Below are 17,476 nucleotides of genomic sequence, written 5' to 3' on the forward strand. Positions count from 1 at the left end.
ATCTCTCTGTTACTGCATTAATATTTTGCTCTCAGAGCCAGTCACCATGTCACATGTGGCACTGCAGGTTTTCACACAGAAGCCAGTGGTTGTAAGTGGAGTTAGACATAGACAGTGAGGGCTTTCCAACATTCAGACTGCCATGGGGAAGATGAATATTATCATTATTAATATTATGACAAATGCTATGCAGTCACAAACCAGTGAAGGTGCCAATGCTGATCCCTTTCCACTGCCAAAAGTGTCTCTAATGGGCACGTGAGAACTGCACCATGGAGTAGAAGATGGTGGCCTGGTCTGATGTAGTTCGCTTTGACTTTTAAAAGGAGCCTGAACCGAGTAAAATTATTTAAAATAAAGTACCTGCAAATTAATATTACATACTTACCTTTGCTGTCAGTTTCTCTCAGAAGCGCACCATTTTCTTCTAACAATGATCCCTTCCAGTTTTGACAAGATTTTGTCAGAACTGAAATATATCAGTTGCTGTCTGCTTTGTATCAGTTGCTGTCAGTTATAGCTGAAAATACAACTGATATGCAAGGTAATGTCCATGTTTCCCTATGGCTCAAGTGGGCGATATTACAGTTTAACAGTGTGCTGACTGGGAAGTTGTTAAAATGGAGGATAGAGAATTCCATCGATCACAGTGGACAAACAGGATGTGGGAGAAGAGAAAAATATTGAGTAGGCTACACGGGAGGTAAGTATGACCTGTGTATGTTTATTTTGACTTTTAATTTTCAGTTAAGGTTTTCTTTAAGTTGTACAGATCTCAATCCCATCCAGCATCTGTGTGATGTACTGAAAAAAAATGGTGGCCCAACCTCACAGATTACAGGATATAAACAAAAATATCTTTGCACGCTGATATGCAAACAGTCCTAAAACTGATATACAGGTAGTGTGCCTTCTGTTTATGTAATAATGTCCAGTTCTTTAATAGTCAGTATGGCACATTATGGTCCCTTGCACAGATCTTTCTCTAATCATCAACTTCATATTCCACAGACCGGTACTTTGCCACCTTAATCAGAAAACAACTCACCTTATACTAAGACCTCCACTCAGGTCTCAGTCAAGCATTAGAGTGCATTTTTTTATTTACACATTGCCCCCCTGACGTGTCATACCTAATGCTGCAGACATATACATGCAATGTAAACTAGTATTTTTTATTGTACCGTGTATGGACACCATAAGCATTATTATAGCATGTACACCTTCATGGGCAATTCACACAAATGGCTGAACTGTGTGCTTGCAGAAAGGTTCAGTCGCCAATGTGATTAGGAATGAATACTATCCGGGTGCAAAACTGTTGCATTCAACAGCTAGTTGGTGGCTGCTGCCTTCCCATATGTATATATATGACTTGGATGGGTGCCAGCCCACCACCCATGCTGAACACTTGGGACTGCCTGTAAGCATGGAATGGATGCCACCCCACCACCCATGCTGAGCACTTGGGCTGCCTGTAAGCATGGAATGGGCATCACCCCATCACCCATGCTGAACACTTGGGGGCTACCTGTAAGCATGGAATGGACATCACCCCATCACCCATGCTGAGCACTTGGACTCCCTGTAAGCATGGAATGGGCATCACCCCATCACCCATGCTGAACACTTGGGGGCTGCCTGTAAGCATCTGGCAGATCCACAGAAGCAGTTGACAAGCGGCAAATGCACAGCTGTCACCTGCCCATATAAATATTATTTCTTAAAACCAGGGCTGTGGAGTCGGAGTCGGAGTCGTGGAGTCGGAGTCGTGGAGTTGGGCAATTTTGGGTGCCTGGAGTCGGAGTCGGGAAAAAATGCACCGACTCCGACTCCTAATGAATTTGTAACTGTAATTAAAATAGAAAATATGATAAAATGTTCTATTTCTCAGATAATAGTCATTAAATATAATGTATATATACAGTATATATACAGTAATAGCTGTGCTTAGTCCACAAAAATGAAATAAACCAATCAAAATTAGTTACTTGTGCTGCTTCAATAAAGCAGTCCCCGTATTTTTAAGGTCAGATATACATATCTGATTGTGACTGTATATATGATGTGTACACAGGAATCTCTTATATATACTAAATAACATCTATGCTGTAAGAATAAAGCCTGATGTGTAGCCGTGTCACTAATAGAGATGGTCAACGAGATGGAAATAATTCTGCATTGATGCTGATTTATGCAAATGTATGCACTCTCTTTGCTCATGAAATCAAATAATTTGATATGTTATTAAAATTTGGTTTGGTGACTACAAATTAAAGGGTAACGGAGACGGATGAAAAGTAAAGTTTTTTTACATACCTGGGGCTTCCTCCAGCCCCCTTCAGGCTAATCAGTCCCTCACTGTCCTCCACCACCCAGATCTTCTGCTATGAGTCCTGGTAATTCAGCCAGTCAGCGCTGTCTGGCCGCATGCCGCTCCCACAGCCAGGAACATTCTGCACCTGCGCAATAGTGCTGCGCAGGTGTAGTACGCTCCTGGTGGCGGAGTGTGTGCATGCGCACTACGCCTGACTGGCTCAAGTACCTGGACCCATAGCAGAAGATCCAGGTGGTGGAGGAGGACATAGAGGGACTGATTATCCTGAAGGCGGCTGGAGGAAGCCCCAGGTATGTATAAAACTTTAATTTCATCTGTCTCAGGTTTACTTTGTTACACAGTAGTACTATACTCTACATATGCACTCCCCACAGAGCTGCAGGGAATCCACTGAGAATGCTGTGCACATTGAACACAGAGGTGTTGTCTGTCACCCATAAACCTTGTTCAGATTGTGCATGAAGAATCAGTAATAGAGGAAGAATCTCCTCATTCCCCTGCAGAGTACCTGCACATCATTCTTACATGTACCCACACTTACATTGCCTAGGGCCTGATAGATGTTCTTTGTTCCGGTTTGTACCTTTTACAAGTACTCTTACCAAGGACTAGTTTTAGTCTAAAGGGAATAAATATAGTAGTCTACATATCCTTCTCACTTCAGTTGTCTTGTAAAATTCCTAAGCGTTGGCAGTTAAGAGACGAATTTCATGTTACATACTTTTAATCAACAAAATTGTAATATGCAAATTAGAGGAGTCGGAGTCGTGGAGTTGGAGTCGGTGGAATCCTAAACTGAGGAGTCGGAGTCGGTGGATTTTTGGACCGACTCCACAGCCCTGCTTAAAACACAAGGTTTGCCAACTACCCCCTACCGGGGGTAACATTATCTATTCTTTGACACATACAAATTTGTTAGAAGTACTTATGAATATCATAAATGCTTTTCAAACATTATTTTATGCTTTTAATGAATATTTCCTAATATCTTTGTTTTTATATGTTTTATCATTATTTTAGTCACAAAACCTATTATACTGCATTGATTGGCCCAAGTCTAAGTAACCCCTAAACCAACAACCCTCTAGGATGTAAACAAAGCATGCGTTTGATTGGGTAGGGGTTTTGAAGTACACTAAAGTGCAAGACAGTTTTCTTGTACTTCTGCTTCCCACTGCATAGGACTGAGTTAACACTATACTGCAGTGGTACTGTACCGGTATTGTACAGATGGGTTGTACCAATGCTGGACCAGTTGTCACCCTGGAGCAGAGGCACACTATTTACCGACACCATCGCAGTCTACCTTTGCCTTAATGCACCGCAACATACTCAAATGAAATCGGCGATTGTGAACTGACCCAAAGAAAATCATTGCAGTCTTCAGAACTTTTCTTTTGAGTCCACAGCCCAGTAGCTGTCAAAATGCATGGCAGTGGACATAGTGTGAACCATGTGCATGTAAAGGGGTAACAAAGAAATGTTGGTGCCCAATCTCAGTTACTAAAATTTTACATGTGCAAAGTGTAAATTACCATAGTAAAATATCAGTAAATAATACTGATATTTTACTACTTAACCTAACAATACTCACATAGAACCCTCCCTTACTGAAGCCTAACCTTAACACCCCCCCCTTAAAATCACCCCCCCCCCCCCCCCACACACACACACACCTTAACTGACCCCCGCCAACAATCCGCTACAATTACGTTAATGCTCAGGCACCACTGGAAATTACAGCTGTACTGTGAAATTTGGGCCACCTCATCACCTTATAAATAGCTCACTCTATCTGCTCTCCTCCAGCTGACTTCTTTTTCTGCAAGTTAAAAAAATATATCTCAGAAGATTAAAAAAAAAAAGTTATTTAAAGGGAACCTGTACTGAGTAAACTTATTTAAAATAAACACATGCTGTACCTGCAAATGAATATTACATACTTACTTCACCGTCAGTTCCTCTCAGAAGCTCACTATTTTCTTCTTGCAGTGATCCTTTCCGGGTTCTGACAATATGTTGTCAGAACTAAAATATATCAGTTGCTGCAAGTTATATATCAGCTACTGTCAGTTACAACTGAATGTGCAAGGTAATGTCCATGTTTCCCTATGGCTCAAGTTGCTAGACATTACAGTTTAAGTGTGCTGACCCAGTAGCTGTTATGGGGCAATGGCCATTTTCAAAATGGAGGACAGAGAATTATATTCATTGCAGTGGACAAACAGGACGCAGGAGAAAAGAAAGACATTGATGAGTAGACTACACAGGAGGTAAGTATGACATATTTATGTTTATTTTGACTTTTCATTTTTAGTTCAGGTTCTCTTTAAATGACAGATAACACTCTGATGTAAAGCTGTTCATCTGTCTCAACTGACCTTTTCTCAACTGACCTTTTCTTAACAAGCAAAGGCATCAACTGACGCCAGAGAGGGGGCATCCATACAATAATTCAAAGACTCAATTCAAAAATTCAAACTCATCACACATTAAAGTAAAAACAACTTCGAATAATATTAGCTTATGGGATTTCTTCTTGACTACACGGAACGGAGTACTCTGCGATTTGTGGCCGGAAGTACATTTCAACTAAGGACATCATCAACTTCCTCCCTGTGAGTTATACAATCTGACTTATATAACTCTACTTATACAACCTTGTAGTTTTGAAATAAAATAGGATTCCGCTCCATCAGTGTGACACAGCACTCCTTAGTGATGCTGCCAGCTTGCTGCTCCATTGCATCACAATCACATGAATATGTAAAGTCATATTTAAGAGCACAGCGCTCACTGAAAAGCAAATTAAGCGAGCCCTATGATTGGACAAAAATCTGGTTCCTGCTGTCGCAACTAAGAAGCGACATGGAGGCTGAGACCTTGGCTGTCGCAGGCGGTGACGTCAGTGACGTGCTCCAGTAGGAGCTGTGGAGGTCGTATTGGTTGTAGTAGATGGGAGTGTGATGGCACTGTGCTGATCATCATGGCACACCGCTGCCTGCAGCTGTCTACCCTGTGCCGGCCTCTGAGAGCAGTTCTGCTGCCCCATGGCCGGCGCCCGGTGGCTCGCTATCTGGGCACGGTGAGTAGCTACCAGTGCTCTCTTCTTCTGACACACATCACTTGCAGACGACACAGATCCCTTTCCGCTGCTGTACACTGCACAGGTGTAATGTGTTTGGCTTCTTGTATGCTGCTGTAACACTGAGAGGGCTTACAGAATATCATACAGTTTTCTTTCTTTTAGATATATCATTAAGAATAGGAATGATATTGTACACACACATCCTTGTAGCAGCTTCAGCTTAGATACAGATTGTTTTATATAGTGGGCTTGCTGCTATCCCGGTCTCATTAGGGTGCTAGTCTACTTGAGGTGACCCTGAAGGAAACCTTATAGGGAATAGTTCTCCAATCACACTACAACTTGAAAAGTTGTATTTGGCCAAATAGTGTGGGTGTCTACAACCTGTCTAAAAGTTTGAGAAGGTGCTGTCCACCCAATCATGTTAGGGGAATTTCCTATTGAGGTTTCCTGCTGGGTCAACTCAAGTAGGCTAGTGCCTTCATTAGCACCTTCTGGTCAAGGCAGGCAATTTGGCACCGCACAGCACCTGGTAATTTGGGCACTGCCCTGTGCTACAGCGGCGCCCAGTGCCTAATTTGGGTGTCAGACGTAGCCGGAGCCCACATTACAAAAAAGATGGGATAGTTAGTGTTAGGTGTAGAGTTCACAGTTTGGCTTTTTTTTTTTGCTTGAGGCTTCACCAGGTACCTAATTTTACCCCGCACCCTTTTTTACATGTATGCACTACCTGCTGCATAAGCCTTAATTGTAGTCAGGTATCATCTGTTGCTGTGGCCATTTGTGTGACATAGTTGTATGCTACAGCGGCGCCCAGTGCCTAATTTGTGTGTCAGACGTAGCCGAAGCCTAAATTACAAAAAAGATGGGATGATTAATGTTAGGTGTAGGGTTCATAGTTTGGCATGTTTTTTCTTGAGGCTTCACCAGGTACCTAATTTTACCCTGCACCCTTTTTTACATGTATGCACTACTGGCTGCATAGGCCTTAAAGAGAACCCGAGTTGGGTTTTACAAATCCTAATTGCTTACAGAGTGTGGTTCTGCATATAATGCCCAGCCCCTGTTGCTATATTATCTCCCCCCAGGCCCCCCCCCCCCCCCTGTGCTCTGCTGTGCCCCCCAAAGTAAACCGCTGTGCTAGTGACACTCGGCGTGTCGCCAACAGGCTGTTTACATGTACACTGTCATTCTCGACGCTCCCCCGCCTTCTCTATGGTGCCGCTCCCTGCCCGCTTCCCTTTCCTCCAATCAGCGAGGAGGGAAGGGACATGCCCCACCCGGCTACTTTTTCATGCCGCCCAGTTGGAAAAAAAATTCTGGGGAGAACACTCCAGGAGTAGGTGGGGGTCCTGTCTCTGTTTAACTTGCCTTTTTGTGTCCCTGCTCATCCTGCAACTGCCAGACATCTGTATAATGTAGAAGTAGAGCTCTGAGATTGAATGTGGGAGCATGATGTTGGAAGTGTGGAAGCTAAGAGCGTGTAGGGAAGCTGTGCTGTTTGTTGTAGCTTGCTAATATCGTGGGGGGAGGGTGCGATTGTTCAAGTATGTTTTGGGTTGGGATGTTCTTTTGGGGCCCAATAAATTGTACTTGGCCTCTGCACAGCTGGTAGCAATTCCACGGGATAATAATATTTGTAAATTAAAGCGTTTTTCTTCCATAGGACTCACATAGTAGGACCACGTTCAGTAATTTGTGGCAGGGGGGATTTTGTCACAGAGGAATGAACTACATGTTCATTTATACCAAGCTTAACAGGTGGGCTTTCAGTTGGCGGCACTAACTATCTGGACTGGCTACCTGTACTGGGGCAACTAAACTGGCTACCTATACTGGACCTGGGGGTGGCTATACTGGCTACCTATACTGGGCCTGGGGGTAGCTATACTGGCAACCTATACTGGGCCTGGGGGTAGCTATACTGGCTACCTATACTGGGTCTGGGGGTAGCTATACTGGCTACCTATACTGGGCCTGGGGGTAGCTATTCTGGCTACCTATACTGGACCTGGGGGTAGCTATACTGGCTACCTATACTGGACCTGGGGGTAGCTATACTGGCTACCTATACTGGGCCTGGGGGTAGCTATACTGGCTACCTATACTGGGCCTGGGGGTAGCTATACTGGCTACCTATACTGGGCCTGGGGGTAGCTATACTGGCTACCTATACTGGGCCTGGGGGTAGCTATACTGGCTACCTATACTGGGCCTGGGGGTAGCTATACTGGCTACCTATACTGGGCCTGGGGGTAGCTATACTGGCTACCTATACTGGGCCTGGGGGTAGCTATACTGGCTACCTATACTGGGCCTGGGGGTAGCTATACTGGCTACCTATACTGGGCCTGGGGGTAGCTATACTGGCTACCTATACTGGGCCTGGGGGTAGCTATACTGGCTACCTATACTGGGCCTGGGGGTAGCTATACTGGCTACCTATACTGGGCCTTGGGGGTAGCTATAGTGGCTACCTATACTGGGCCTTGGGGGTAGCTATAGTGGCTACCTATACTGGGCCTGGGGGCAGCTATAGTGGCTACCTATACTGGGCCTGGGGGCAGCTATAGTGGCTACCTATACTGGGCCTGGGGGCAGCTATAGTGGCTACCTATACTGGGCCTGGGGGCAGCTATAGTGGCTACCTATACTGGGCCTGGGGGCAGCTATAGTGGCTACCTATACTGGGCCTGGGGGCAGCTATAGTGGCTACCTATACTGGGCCTGGGGGCAGCTATACTGGCTACCTATACTGGGCCTGGGGGCAGCTATACTGGGCCTGGGGGCAGCTATACTGGCTACCTTTACTAAGCATGGGGGCAGTTATACTGGGCCTGGGGGCAACTAAACTGGCTACCTATACTGGGCCTGGGGGCAACTATACTGACTACCTACTGGGGGCACCTACCTGGCTACCTATACTGGGCTTGGGGGCAAGTATACTGGCTACCTATCATTAAAGATAAATAGAGAAGGTGGGCACCAGTGCTCGTGTTGCCATAAAAATGCTTTATTGGCAGCAGATGATAAAAACCAGAGGAGGCCCCCGATGGAGAGCGCTCCCCCCGACCTGCCCCTTTACTGATAAACGTAAAAGTATTGTACTGGGTGGCCAAAATTTTGAAATCAAGGACTTTATTACCTGTAGTACAAAATATGTGGTGTATGCACTCTATTGCACATGTGGCAGATTCTATATAGGGATAACCACCAGAGAGATGAGAGAAAGGCTCCAGGAACATAAAAGGTCAATTGGTTCAGGACATGGGTGTCCGAGGGTAATTGAGCATTTTAATGAGTCATGGTGGAGATGTCTCAGCAATGAAAATTGTGGGTCTATGTACTGTGAAGCCCCCAGCTAGGGGTGGGAATAGAATTAAGTTGCTTCTGCAGAGGGAGGCGAGAATTATTGCTGTGAGAAATGCAGTAGGGAATCTAGGATTAAGGGCTCGTTTCCACTAGAGCGAATCTGCATGCGTTTCCTGCATGCAGATTCGCTCAAACAATACTAGTGGATGGCGCCGTTTCCACTTGTCAGGAATTCTGTGCGGCTCGCTCTGCAGAAAAAATCTGCACAGCAGAGCCGTCAGAATTCGCACGCCGCACACCCGCACGCGAATCGTCGGTCGTGTAACTAAATATGAAAAACCGCAAGCACTCGAGTCTTGCGGTTTTCCCGGCGTTTCCGCGCTCGATTTCGTTAAAAAACCCATGTCAATGCTTGCCGGCATTGACATGGTTAAAATCGCGTTGTGAAAATCCGCATGAAAACGTCAACGAATCCGCAACCGTATGCGGATTCGTTGACGCGTTTTCCGCGAGCAAATCGCGCCACACAAGTGGAAACGTACCCTGAATGATAAAAATGAGTTAAGTTGTTTTCTGGAGCCATATTGACTCTATCTGGTTGTCATCTATGTTTGATTTTTAGTTATCAGATTGGTTCACTATGTAGTTTATGTATATATAATGTTAGTAGAATTAGATTGTATGTTTTGCTCCTTAGGCCCTAGACTTGGGCGCAGGATCCAGCTGTTATATGGCTGATCCTGCTCTGCACAAGTCCGGGCCGAATTAATTACTATTCCCCCTCCAGGCCGCCATGGATAGTGGGGGGAATAAAATAATTCGGCTTCCAGCGATTGCTGGAAGCCGAATTATTATGATTTTTAAGCAACCTCGGCTCCGTCTTCTGACGGAGCCGACGTTACTCACTGAGCGCTGCTATAGACTGAATCCCTTTATAGTCTATGGCGGCGCAGGCTGCACCCAAATCTAGCAGCGCTAAAAAGCACTGCTCCGGGGCTATCCTGTCCTCTTCTCCTTCTCTTCCACCCCCTTATATGGGACTCTGTGTTGGAGTATGGGGAAGGTTACTGTATTGTATAATGCATGCTCCCCAGATCTTCTGCACTGGCTTCTGTGCTCTGTGTAATGATAGCGGTGGTTGTGCTGCTAGATGCTGTGTCCACTTGCACTCTGGCCTCCTTATGCCTGATTAGAATACGTGGGAGATCCCTTTCTCCTATGGACGATGTGTGCGTAGCTGTTGCCATGGCCACCCTGTGGGTGGAGCAAATTGGGATGCGTTGGAGGCTGGATATGCCGCTTGTATCACTCGTGATTTGCGGCCACTGAAAGGTTGATCCATGTCCCGCCCCCCGCTAGGATAGGCGCAGCTTGGCACCACGTATAATATACACAAAGCGCCCGATTGGAGGAAGGGAGAGCTGTCACGTACGGTGGGAGGAGCGGCCGGTGATGTCAGACGCGCGGTTTGGATACAAAGTGCGGCCATGATTCAGCGCAGTCACCGGCCTCTCTGCACCCCCGCAAACACCTCTGATGAAACAACGTATGTTGTGAAACAGCTGTCAAAAAGGTAGGGGGGAGCGCTCTCCATCGGGGGCCTCCTCTGGTTTTTATCATCTGCTGCCAATAAAGCATTTTTATGGCAACACGAGCACTGGTGCCCGCCTTCTCTATTTATCTTTATGATGGAAAGTTGTGCTATGGTGGATGCACAGTGTATGTGAGCCTATGGAAGCCTTTAATACATTTGCTGCTGGTCATTTATAAGGCTGAAGAGGTAGTCATTCTCTCTTTTTGTGGAAAATACTAGCTACCTATACTGGGCCTGGGGGCAACTGGGGCAACTATACTGGTTACCTATACTGGGCATGGGGGCAACTATACTGGCTACCTACTGGGGGCACCTACCTGGCTAACCTATACTGGGGGCAACTACGCTGACTACCTTTAGGCTTCTTTCCCACTAAGACGTTGCGTTAGGTGCTGTGTTAAGGTCACATAACGTGCAGCTGGGCGTCAGATCGAGTCGCGTTATGTGGCTCTTCATGCGTCCTGTGATGCGTACTTTTGGACGCATGTGGCATCACGTAGTCCCGCCAGCCAATCGCCGCACAGAGCGGCGCTTCAGGAAGTAAACACTGCATGTCACACCGTGCAGTGAATATTAATTAGCCATGTGCCTGGCCAAGGAGGAGGGGAGAGCTCCTCCTCCAACATCACGGAGCATGTGCGAACAGTCTAACGCGGCTTAGCCGCTTATAACGCACAGCATGCAGCACTTTGTTTTTGCCTTCTGCGTTACAATGTAACGCAACGTGGGCACTGTGAACAGCCCATTGATTTTTCATTGCTGTGCGGTGGGCTGCGTTACAGGCTGCACTAACGTGCGCCTGTAACGTCTAACTGTGAAAGCGGCCTTAATGGAGGCAACTATACACCTGAGGGTATTTTTTTTTCTTCTTGGTTGCACCACAGCTATAACGCATGGTGCAAATTGTCGGGTGCTGTGCGACCACTCCAACCCGGGTGGTGATGGTGGCAGTGGGGGGGGGGGGGGGGGGGTTTGGTGGAATGCACACTCACAAGTTTTCCTCAGGCAGCAAAAAGTCTGGAACTGGCCCTGGTCTGCCAGTAAAGCTGTTCACCTGCTCGTGTCCCCTACCAAAATACCAGGAGATTGGCAATATCTCGGAAGCTGAACCAAAGCCCCCCTATCGATGCTTATATAAGTGATCTAGCTATCTCACACTGCTCCCAGTGCACAGAACACAAAAGCAATTGCTCCTAGAGAATGAGGTTTAATAATTCAAGCACCACTGTTTTGTAACAATTTGTAGTTTATCCTAGTAGTTCCAATTTGGACCCCACTTAAGGATAGGAACCTGGGTTTCTATCCATAAATGGGGTCCAAATTGGAACCACTATAACACTATATAAAGGTCCTAGGTCATTATCATGGTTTATTAAGATACTGGTATCATTGTATATGTAAGCTGGGGAGTGAATAAGAAGTTTTTACATGTTATGTCGTATTATGTTTGATAAAATGAACTACAAATTGTTACAATCATAGTTGTTCTTGAATGATTAAAACTCATTCTCTTTAGAGGTTTGCTTGCACTCTATATGGTTATTGATGCAGATCACCCCCCTTTTTTTTGCAGTGCACAGAACCGCGCAGGCTCAGCGTCTCGCAAATGAGAGCTAGCATGAAGCAGATTATTGCATTGAAATTATGAGTTTAAATGTGATACACATGCAGTTTGGGAGTAATTTATTATTATAAAATTGGGTGTTTCAATATAGCTACAATGGAGCCAGTTTATATTGATCTGCTATACTATACTTAAAGTTTACTTGAGACATTTGAAACAAAAGGATTTGGGGCCCTTTTTACACTGATTTAGAAGGATTGCACTGCAGCCGAAAACTGGCACCGCATCTTATAGCCGCAGTGTAAAAAAGATAACAGTGAGGCATACTTTCCATTGAAAGTATGCCTCATTTCCAGGATATACATGGAGGTTGGCCGGTAACACACTGCATGCAAAGTGTTTTATCGCACTGGGACCCGCTGTACCATGATGCACTACGTTCAGTGTGATAACCCCATATCACTATCATTGCTTCAGTGACGGAAGGTATGCCGTCACACGCTAAGTATAAAAGCAGCCTCATACTTACAGGGCTTCCTCCAGCACCCTTTCGACCGTCTGCTCCCTCATCGTCCTCGCGGTCCTCTCCGCTGCACCACTTCCAGCCCTGGCAACATTCCTTATGTGCAAAGTCCCAGATGCACGTACTTCCTGATTGCGCTCCCATGGTTGGGATATCAAAGGTTTGGCTACTGGATAGTTGAACTACTGGCATCACTGAAACCCTTTTGCCACTATTTGGCGTTCGGTTGCATGGTAGCCACCTTCGCTGCTATCTGGAGTTCAGCTACAGAACTCCATACACCTCTTGCTCTTACCATTGATAGTATCCGGAGTTCAGGTATATAGTAGCAGGGCTCCGGCACCCAAATTATACACTGAGTGCCTCTTTAGTGTAAATTAACATTGCAGTCAGTGGCGGCTCCCAAATTAGCAGCCAGCATCCGAGCGCAGAAATTCCCCGCTTCACATTCAGGTACTCTGGAAACCGATCCTAAATTAAAGTTGGGCAATATATAAACTTGGCACATGAATATAAATCCTTTGCTCACTGGGTGGCACTGTGGCATTTTGGGTAGCACTCTCGCCTTGCAGGACAATTCATAGGGCACTATCTGCATGGAATTTTCATGTTCTCTTTGGCTCAGTGCACACCAAAAACCTCTAGCAGATCTGCAAAATGCTAGAGGTTTTTGCAGCAGATTTCAGAGCGATTCTAGGCATGTTTTCTAAACATGCCTAGCGTTTTTGAAGCGTTTTTGCATATCAGATTACAAATATTGTTACAGTAAAGCTGTTACTGAACAAAAAACGCCTGGAAAACCGCTCTGATCTAGCGTTTTTCAGAGCGGTTTTCCACTTTCCTATACTTTAACATTGAGGCAGAAACGCCTCCAGGAATCTAAAAAATGCTGCAGCCCCCGAGTCTGCGTTTGTGGAAAAAACGTACTGCTCTGGTGTGCACCACCCCATTCACTTTCATTAGCCAAGTGGTTTTCCCTCTGCAAGTGTTTTAAAAACCGCTTCAGAACCGTTCTGGTGTGCACCTGCCCTTTATGTCCGTGTGGGTTTCCTGCAGGCACTCCAGTTTCTTCCCACGTCCCAAAAACATAGCTAAGTTAATTGCCTAAATTGGCTCTAGACTATGATAGATATATGACTGGTAGGGATTAGAGTGTGAGCCCCTTTAAAGTGACCTGAATTCAGAACTTACTCTGCTCTAAAAGATGAGCAACAGCGTAATGACCTTTAAAACAAAATATTTCTTTGTTACAACTGATACAAATCCTGCAATAAATCTGCAGTATGTCTAATTCCAGCTTTCATGGAAGCAGACATAGGGTTAACATCCTGTATTTAAAAAAGTTGAGCATGTGTACGAGCCTTTAGCACCTGTATTTGTCATTGCCAAAACCGCAAGTAAACTTTTTCGCATTGTCATTATGGGGTGTTGTGTGTAGAATTCTGAGGAAAAAAATGAATTTTAATTTTATTTTGGAATAAAGCTGTAACGTAAGGTCTGCAGTCACTTGTTTGTGCGCTGCATCAGGCCCAGCATATAATCCGTCTTTTGTGACATTGATGGGTATGCTTCAGGACGATACATTAGCTGCTAAGGAAACAATCCAATTCTCCTGGCAAAGTCAGTCCAACCAACCGTATTGACAGTGCTTGTACAGCCATTGAATTGTGGTTTTACCTGCTAGTAGAAATATCATTCTTCATCTGGATTACAGACATTTATATGTACAATGCATAAAAAATAGACTACTTTTTAAAATAGTCATTACTTTCTAATACATATAATCAGAGATTTGAACCTAGGTCTACTGTGTCAGAGGCAGAGCCCTTAAAGAGGAGCTGTTAGGTATAGGGTCTCAGAGAAAAAAAAACATATATCAGTAGCTAAATATTGGCTGTACTTACATTACATATGCATTTCACTGTCCACGTTTGGATTTCACAGAATTTTTATATAGTATTTGCAGAGAATGATGCTCCTGACAGCTCATGGCAGGTTCCATGTTTGTCTGTCTTGTATGAAGCCAATTGTGATGTCACATCCTCCCTTACCCTGCTTCCTGCTGATTCGACTCACAAAAAAGATCAGGATCAAAGATCCTAATGGTTCATGATCTGGACAACACTACTGTGCAGTGAATATTAATTAGCCATGTGGCTAGGAACAATAGCGCACTCACGCAGTATACTCTAACGGAACATGTGCCCTGTGAACAGCATATTGATTTTTCAGTGCTGTGAGCTGGGCTGCAAGATACAAGCTGCTGTAACATGCGCCTGTAACTTCTCACTGTGAAAGCAGCCTTAGGGCGGGATAGGGAAATGAAGGGGAGGACCAAGGGAGTGCAGTGAGGAGAAGAAGCAGCCCCAGAATGCTTTGCAGTATCTGTTATGCGTCCTGCCGGCCTCCTTAGGAGCTTGGGAATAACGAGCCTTGCTGTTCAGCAAACATCAAAGTAAGAGAGATTTTTAACTTCAGTATTGCCTTTTTGGCTTCCTTCTAAACTGTTTAACACAGATGAATAGAGGTTTAAATTAGCTTTTGCAGCCTGACAGTTACTCTTTAACGAGAGAGAAAATGAGAATGGATGGATAGATAGATAGATAGATAGATAGATAGATAGATAGATAGATAGATAGATAGATAGATAGATAGGCTTGTGTGTAGATAACCTTATTATTATTTTTTTTTTCTTCTTCTTTTTTTGTGTGTAATAATTATATGTTGCATTGCAGATTCAAAAAGAAGGGAGTACATCAGACAGCAATGCCTTACTAGCTGATGTGATAGCTGCTTACAGAAGGCTCTGTTCACAGCCTCCTAAAGGTAACTTTCTTTTATGCAGGTGAAACCTTGTTATTTGAGTAATAAAGCGGGGTTATCAGCTCTTGCTTCTAAAATACATATTTTCCTTTTGTAGCTTTAGTGAATTATTTATTTCCATTATATAAGCTGGCTACACTTACAGTAATTGCTTTATAACACTTGTGATTTTCAGAGTCAGCCCTGTAGTGAGTAGAATGCAGTAAATTATTCAGGATATCCACTTTTACAGTAATTTTTTTCAGCATCAGAAACACTTTCTATATCTACAGTATATATTGCTGTATATTGATATGTAGCCCCGCCCTCCCAGTGATACTTAGCCTACACTGTTTAAATATGTGGAATTCTCCTCTCATTCTGGGAGACCAGGCATCATTTTCTCTGGTTTCAGAACACCGAGTTAACAGACATTCCACATAGATCACCTGACAGGACTAAATATCTAAGGCCACATACACACATCAGACCATAGTCTTTTGAAAATGAAAGATCACAGACCAATTTTACCACCCTTCATGTAGTATGAGAGCCATACTCTACACAGTCTTTTCTATGGAGCTGAACTCCTCATCAGAAAAAAATCTTTGCAAGATGCTGCACACCCAGATGCTGTACAGACACAAACGATCAGTATCTGCAAAAGATCTGTTCCTGCCAAAGATCCGTTCCTGCAAATTGCATTCATAGTCTGAGATCTGCAGATCATCATACACACCTTGTTTAACTGACATTCATCTGCAGATCAGACAATCATCTGCAGATCTGAAAATCCATCCTGGTGGATCTGATCTGCATTTGAATGTCTGTTAAACAAGGTGTGTATGATGATCTGCAGATATCATAGACTATGAATGCATTTTGCAGGAACGGATCTTTTGCAGGAACAGATCTTTTGCAGGTACTGATCTTTTGAATGTCTACAGCATCTTTGTGTGCAGCATCTTGCAAAGATTTCTGTCTGATGGGGAGTTCAGCTCCATAGAATAGACTGTGTAGGTATGGCTCTCATACTACATGGAAGGGGGTAAAATTGGTCTGTGATCTTTCATTTTCAAAAGACTATGGTCTGATGTGTGTATGAGCCTTAACTGTGATAAATTAGAATATTAACAGAGTTGAGGAAATATTTTACAATTAGCAAGCACTGACTAAAGAATATTGTAAAAAACAAAAAAAAAAATTCATTCATTACATTATTTTCACTATAGTTCGTCTTTAAATGGTGTTTCATATATACAGTGTATGGTTATTCAATTGTATCTCCAGGTATAAACAAAATAAGTCCTTTAACAGATAATCATGTAAAATGTAATAAATATGCTGGTCTTGACAATCCAAAGAAACAAAACCGTTAGTCAACTTTTTTTTTTTTTTTTTTTTTTTTTTTTGTGTACCACTTGCAATATTTTTTTTCTGAGCAAGATGTACATCTGATTCTCATAAACCTAATTAATCTCAGACTGAAAACACGGTTTCACAGGCTGGGGATTCTTGTAAACTGCAAGCAGCACCTGTTCTGAGGCAACAGGCCCGAGCCCTCTGCTAGGCCTGGTGCACACCAGAAGAGTTTTTCTGAGCGTTTTGAGTTTTTGAAACCTCCTGCTAATGTTATCCTATATGTCTATGCACACTGGAGCGATGAGGTTTTGTAAAAAAAACCCATAGCATTACATTGGGAAGAGCTTTTGAAACCTCTAGCGTTTCGGGAGCTTTTCTGGTGTGTCTCAGCCCCTAGAGACAGTTGTAGGGAATATATAAATAACAGTCTGCTTCCGGGCAGCACTAGGTATGTGTGTGCTGCTTAACCACTTAACGACCACGGTCAGCCGATCGGCGGACCTAGGTGTTAAGTGGTTTTACATTTAAACGGCCGCTAGTTCGAGTGGCCTTTCCATGTCAGTTCACGGAGGGTGTCTCCGTGAACAGCCTGCGAGCCTCCGATCGCGGCTCGCAGGCTAAATGTAAGCACGCGGGGAAGAAATCCCTGCTGTTTACATCATACAGCGGAGCCCCCCCCCCCCTGTCCCCAAGGCGAAAATAGCCGGTGGCGATCAGACCCCCCCAGCAGGACATCCCCCTAGTGGGGAAAAAAGGGGGGAAGTCTGGTCGCGCTGGCTCTATCCTGATCTGGGCTGGAGAGCCCACGCAGCACAGATCAGGTAAAAATGGCCTGGTCCTTAAGTGGTTAATACATTAATGAACTTCAAATGACATTAGGCTTTTTCTGCAGC

At 44.4% G+C, this 17,476-nt stretch overlaps 1 protein-coding gene across 1 annotated transcript in view; it reads left to right on the plus strand.

Moving 5' to 3' along the window:
* The first annotated feature begins 5,225 nt into the window (after positions 1-5,225).
* The window catches only part of AFG3L2 (AFG3 like matrix AAA peptidase subunit 2), an 82,418-nt gene continuing 70,167 nt past the window's right edge, over positions 5,226-17,476 (plus strand). The window contains exons 1-2 of the mRNA XM_068237140.1: positions 5,226-5,423; positions 15,155-15,245. Of these exons, the coding sequence (XP_068093241.1) occupies positions 5,325-5,423; positions 15,155-15,245 (190 nt within the window). The 5' untranslated portion in view covers positions 5,226-5,324. The remainder of the gene's footprint in view (positions 5,424-15,154; positions 15,246-17,476) is intronic.

Source organism: Hyperolius riggenbachi, chromosome 5, assembly GCF_040937935.1.
Source record: "Hyperolius riggenbachi isolate aHypRig1 chromosome 5, aHypRig1.pri, whole genome shotgun sequence".
In the NCBI taxonomy this organism is placed as follows: Eukaryota; Metazoa; Chordata; class Amphibia; order Anura; family Hyperoliidae; genus Hyperolius; species Hyperolius riggenbachi.